The 6,502-nt window shown below is 39.3% G+C and overlaps 1 protein-coding gene across 1 annotated transcript; it reads right to left on the reverse strand.

Moving 5' to 3' along the window:
- Window positions 1-3,233, reverse strand: LOC138039033 (uncharacterized). The gene is made up of 2 exons (XM_068885191.1): window positions 3,080-3,233; window positions 1-997 (listed from the first exon to the last, which is right to left on the reverse strand). The coding sequence occupies exons 1-2, from the start codon at window positions 3,092-3,094 to the stop codon at window positions 155-157; spliced, it is 858 nt and encodes a 285-aa protein (XP_068741292.1). The 5' UTR covers window positions 3,095-3,233; the 3' UTR covers window positions 1-154.
- Between the last annotated feature and the right edge of the window lie 3,269 nt (window positions 3,234-6,502).

Raw genomic sequence — 6,502 nt, forward strand, 5'->3', positions numbered from 1 at the left:
AACGTTTTCTCCTACTTTATTTGTTTAATTCCACAAACAATGCCTTAAATTGCCATAGCTTTACTGACCCACATGCCAGGTGTGTATGATTGTTGAAAAAATGAATGAACACAGTTTGCATCACATGAAATTTGATTTTTAAAAAAACCTCCCATCACTTTTCTTCTGGCTTTCCATTTACATCTTCCTTGCTAACTTTTGAAATGGGACAACCTCCTTCTGAGGCAGGGCACTTTCTTTTAACACCAGCCGGAAGCACAGATTCTGCTGGCTCAACTAGCGGCTTTCCATCAGCTTTGACAGACTTGAATGGGCATCCTTCCTTCTGAAGCACAGGGCATTCATCAGCTTTGTCTTGGCCAACGCTGTGAATGACCTTCATGGTCTTCAATAGAGCTTCTTTGTGGTGGCTATGCTCGTCACTGCTTGGCATCTGTGACATCTTACCGTAGATTTCTTCAACTGAATTTGCTTCCTTGAAGGCGCAACCTTCCTTAAACTCTGGGCATTTCTTGATTTCTTCCAAAAGTTCTTCATTCTCCACGTTAGCAAATGGACAACCTTCTTTGAAAGCAGGACATTTTTCCTTCAGCTTGCTAATATCAGTAGCTGTTAAACTTGTCAATACTTCTGAAGGTGGCTCAATTACAGGCTTGCCCTCTTTGCTTGCATCTTTGAATGGACAACCCTCGTTGGTTTTGAACACAGGACATTCACCCACTTTCTCTTCAAGACTTTTCGACTCAGAATGAACAACCTTTAACAAGTTTAGCAACTGATCATGAGCTGGGCCAGTATGGTGCTTTGATTCAGGCATCTTGGATAACTCTTCAAGTACTTCTTTGACATTGTGGGCACTTTTGAAGGGGCAGCCATTTTTAAATTCAGGACACTTTTTCAGTTCTTCCGTGAAAATACCTTGACCTAACTTGGAATAAGGGCAGCCCTCCTTAAATGCTGGACAGTGTTCTTTAACATTCTCATCATCAAAAGCATGCTTAAAAAAATGAAAATAATATTGTTAATTGGTTGATTAATAAGTTGAATCAAGTCTTACCTTTATGATAAAGGTAGAGGAACATGACTTATGAGAAAACTTTGGCCAAAACAATAATAATTATTACTATTTAGTGTTAAATTGTCAAGGTATGATTTTCCAAGAAGTGCAGTCCGGAGAAGGGTTGTTTTGGATGACATTGACTGATGTTTCGACAACCTGAGTGGATGTCATCTTGAAAATCAAGTGATTACCACTAAAACCAATGCCTACAACTTCCTGCACCCTGGAAACCACAGCCAATGACATCTAAGCTTTAATAACTCACAGTCGACCAAAAACATCAAGACTTAGTGAACCGATCACATCAATGATCAGAGTGTTTATACCTGTTACCATACACCAATGTTACACAAATCACTTGACTCTGAAGATGACTTCCACTCAGATTGTCGAAACATCAGTCAGAGTCACTCTAAACAGTCCTTCTCAGGTCTACACTTACCCAGACGGTCAAACTTCAGTTTGTTATAATTTACAGTCAGTAAATGGTTGCCTATTACTCTGCCCTCATCCACTGAGAACGGATGTTTTATGAGTCAAATGAGTCAATGAGTCAATGAGTCATGAGTCATGAGTCAATGAATCAATGAGACACAGTCAATACAGCAATAATTTATTGATTAAGCCTAAGCCCTCATTTCAGTGATTAAGCCTAAGCACTCTCTGAAATTTTAGCTGTCATTTTATGGGTTAGGGTAACTGCACTAACTCATTGACTCATTGACTCTTGATTCATTGACTCATTGACTCATAAATACTTGATACTCTCATCCACTCTAGTGAACAAGCCTCAAAGGACAACATCTTTAATCTTGACCCACATTGTCATTTTGCCAACCATTAATGTGAGAGCAGTTTGAGAGCTAGGGGTAAATGAAAGCATTGCAGATGCAGATTGGAGCTTCAGCATTCTCATGCTTATGAAGGCACGTACAATAATACTAAGAACTTCCACTTCATTATGTGAAAACTGCTAACAAATGGTTCTTGTAAAGTTTTTCAAATCAGCAGTTATTATTCCATTGTTAAAAATTGCATTAATATTCAGATCTCAGACATTCTTTTGTGGAAGCTCATGGCTATGAGTTTGAATTGACTAACACTACCCAATGATCATTATGTTACATTTGCATGTTTCTCTATTCTCTGGCTATAAACTTACTTTAATAAGTGAATATCAGAAAAACTAGATGAAATTGTGACTCAATATATACAGCTTCCTGATCAACAGTTTCGACGTGTGATCATTAAAAGGGTGACCAATATAGGTAAACTGGATATTGATACTGCATCAGCAATGAATAAATATCGAACGAACGAACTAAAAAATGTTTCCTAGTGAGGAAAAAGAGCGAATCTAAATTAAACTAAGATTCCTAATACATGAGACGCTTTTCACTTGTAAATAAGAGGGCGGGCGTATCCTGAAGTTATAAACATTTAAAAGTAAACACAAACTCATAAAGAGTGAAACAATGGACGCAATCGTAAACGGAAGACGCTTGAAAATGAAATCTTTACCTTACCTAAAAAAACGTAAAATTACACTAGAACTAGAGTCTGTGGTGTGATACTCAGCAAACAAACTATTTTTTCGCCGCGATTACACAACGTAAGTTAACAGACCTTCCACGAACCTCTTCAACGAATATCGCGGATCCATATGGCATTACTATAATTTGATCATACTCGAATTGGAAGTAAAAAAAGCTTTTTAATATAATTTGTGTGTGCAAGCCTGTCTAGTGCAATTTTTCAAAGGTTTAAAGAAAAGACAATTGCACCAGCAGGAGAATACTTGATCAAAGTTGTATAACTGTAAAGTTGGTTACTGACAGTTCCACGATTAAGCTTACATCAAACGCGATCAAACAAATATATAAGGCTCATGCAAGTTATCAAGACACCCTTAACACATTAAAAAGATGTCTTGAAATGGGAATTAAAAAAACGACACTTGCACCTGTGTTTTTGCAAGCCCGAAGTTGGATGATTGTAGAAAGGACGATCACAACTTACCTGTGCTACCGCCATTGCTGTAACGAAATGATTAGTAGTACGACGCCGACGAGAAATATGTCACTGTTTTGAAGTAACGTACTCGCACGTGATCTATCACTTGGTCACACAAGCGTCTTGATAATTGCCCAAATTTCTTCAAAACCCAAAGCTATTCATTCTAAACTCTTCTGTGACTTTTAGCTTATGATGTAACCCTCGAGTGGATTTTCTGGTTTATTAACCGCTCTAGAAAAGTGACAACATTTTCAGTTAATTAATTTCTATGCATGCATTACAGTTTGGATAATTATGTGAGTTTGCGATGATGCCGCTTAATCCTCACTGGTCAGTTATCTGGACTCGTCAGTTCCTGATTGGCCCGGAAAACTTAAAAGCTGACCACAGAGGAATTGGAAACAATGGTTGGTGAGTGCCGACAATGGGGCATTAAATAACTCAGTTGATACAAAAATTCGTTGTGTTTTCTTTTCGCCCCTGTGAATCGCTAGAAGCCGCCAAAATGTAAAACAAAAGGACAAGTATTTCATCCACAACTAAGAGGAAAAAGAACAATACAGACATAATCCAGGCGCGGATCCAGGATTTTGAAATGGGAGGTGAATTTTTGCAATAATGTAATAGAACCAAAGCCTGGTTGAGGTGTTTGAGGAATAAGAAAAAAGAAAGAAAGAAGGGGGGCTCAGAAAAAGGGGGGTGAAAATTCACCCATTTGACCTCCCCTGGATCCGCGCCTGTAATCCTATGAGGTCTACATTAAAACTTAGCAAAGGACGTAATTTTCTTTAATAGATTGATGTGCGTGACACATCAAAACAGGCGCACCATATGAATGGATGCGCAAAGCACCAATCCTTTTGTGTGCTTCTCGCACTTTGTCAAGAACCTTTGGAAACACCAATCCTGGTTGGGAAATATAGCCATCCCAATTTGTGGCCGTGAAAGGAGCCTATCCACCTTGTCAAGGAAATTGTCGTCATCAGAGACTCGGATCCATGGTCACTTGGTTCGCAGACTGTTCACATTCGTTCGATTTTATTTATTTATATATTTATATTTATTTATCTTTTTTGTTTGCCGCACATACGTGAAAAAAGAAAGAAAATAAATAAATTACAGTTGGTTACAACAATCTAAAAGGATAGCTATAATATATTATGTAAAATAATATTACTTTGCAACGATTTTAATTATCCTTAAAAAAACTGTAGCTCGAAACATCTACAGACGATGTGGCGAGAAAACGCGTAAGAAGCTGAGAGTTTATTAACCTTGGGTTCCACACACAAAGTAGAAGATGGTATTAACTTAACTACGGATGGACGAGTCTAATTTAGTTTTCTGTCAATGAGAAGTTTTTTTCCGTGACGGTCGTAAAGATAGAATAACTGTGGGAAAGGGTGAGATCACGGGGAACGGAATTCCAAACCTTTGGACCTTGGTGCAATATCGTAAATCTTTAATATTAGTTCTGCAGTAACGAGGACGATAGTTATTGGCGTTTCGTGTAGATGATGACGAGTAGAAGTGTTTGCAATAGTGATCGTGATCTGGGCAGAACAACAAATCTGCTGAGATAGCAGGGGGTAGTTGAGGGAGATTACTTCCTAATTCCCCCACTAACATTTTTTTCTCATTACTTGCACGGCAAAAGATAAGCTCTCCATTTTGAAATGCTTATATTCGATAGACTCATTTAATGTTTTAAGATATGGATCATAAGAGCCATTCTTCTTTTTCCTTAGAAATATACTCAAGATAACTTGATGTTGGGAGGGCTGAGCTTCCTCAATGACCCCTTTATTTAATAGGGTCTTCGTTTCATCGTCAATAATTTTAGCCTCTCTTGTATTGAATCTAATAGGAGGTAAATTATTATACTGAGACGGTAGCTCAATAAATTCCAGGTGACAGTGCTGCACCATGCATATGTCAAGGATCTTAGGGTCTGTTGTTATTAATTTCCATTCGGACAGAAAATATTTGAGCCTGCCAGCCACTTTGATACCGTGAGACATTATGTGTAGCACTCAACTCTGAATTTGGGTGTTGTGTGCTTTTGGCATTCAAGGCTGAGACTTGTTTGTTTTATCTTTATTTAAAGAGGGAGACGTATAAACCTGTTACAGTTTCCTAACTTACGGCCCCATCCGACCATTTTTACCCTCCCAACCATGATACACCACAGAAGACAGACCACAACGCCGGGAACTACATGCCCTACTCTTTGCGACAAGTGAGCGGGTTCTTTTACGTCCCACAGGATTATGAACATTGAAGGGTTGTGAGACGGGAGCTCCGGCTTATCGTCCTTAACCATTTGCAGATGTAATTACAAAGGCAGCACTTTCTCCTCAGTTATTCAAAGACCCTGGTCTGGCCAGAGTTGAACCTCCCGCGTGACAGCCCAGTGCTCAACCAACTGAGCCACCGGTGCGCCGAGTTTCTTCTTTTCCTCCCCCTTGTATTGGGTGGGGCGAAGGTAGTTTTTTGCCCCAGAGTAGTTCCATTTCCTTTGAAATTTGTGAAAGCGTTCAGATTGCCTACCCCTTCTATAACTCTCTTTCTTGTCTCGCAGGAAATCGACGTAATTCTGTTGGTGTCAGTTATATCTTTAACTGCTTTCGGCAAATCGTCTCCGAATAACTCTGAAGAAATGGGATTTGAAGGAGCACAAAGATATCTGTAGCTGGCATGGAGTTCTGGTCGAAGCGCTTCCCTTCGATGAACTTTTACTTCCATGTTAGCATTGGCTAACAAAAGCACTCCATCCATGAGGTTGTTTACAACTTAATTTTTTGAGGGAATCCCCGGAGCAGTGATCAAGTTATTATTAAGGAGTTTAAGAAACGACCACGGCTACGGCAACGACAACGCCAAAAAGCAGTAATATTATTGGCTAAAAGAATCAAAATGATCGTGCTGCACGTGCGGCACGCATTTTTAAACAATCCTCTTCCGTACTCGTCAAAACTACTACGTGAAATGACCAAAGTTAAGGTTTTGACGACAACGTGGACAAACTACCGTGAATCTTTCAGTCTCACTCTTTACTTCAAATCCGTCTGTACCAATCCAGTGGAATAATCATGACATACTTAAAACAGCTCAAAGTTATATTTTGGAGTGACGCTTTCGTCTTCGTAGCAGTAGTGGTTTCTTAAACTCCCTATTTACCACTGATACTACTGCTGTTGCTCCCTTTACAAGGGATTTTTGCACTTTCTGCAATTTTATGTCAGGTGAACGTGCCTTTTCTGAAAGGTTATTCCATCATGTATTGGCAAGTTAACTCGTGTTTCGGCTAATCATGTCTCTCAATTTCTGGGCCCTGGGGCCCGTTTCTCGAAAGTCCCGAAAACTTTTCGGGCCCGAAAAGCCATCTGTGAAATTGCCAACCGCTTGTTTTGGAAAGCCAATCTT

This window comes from Montipora capricornis, chromosome 1 (genome assembly GCF_036669925.1).
Source record: "Montipora capricornis isolate CH-2021 chromosome 1, ASM3666992v2, whole genome shotgun sequence".
NCBI lineage: Eukaryota > Metazoa > Cnidaria > Anthozoa > Scleractinia > Acroporidae > Montipora > Montipora capricornis.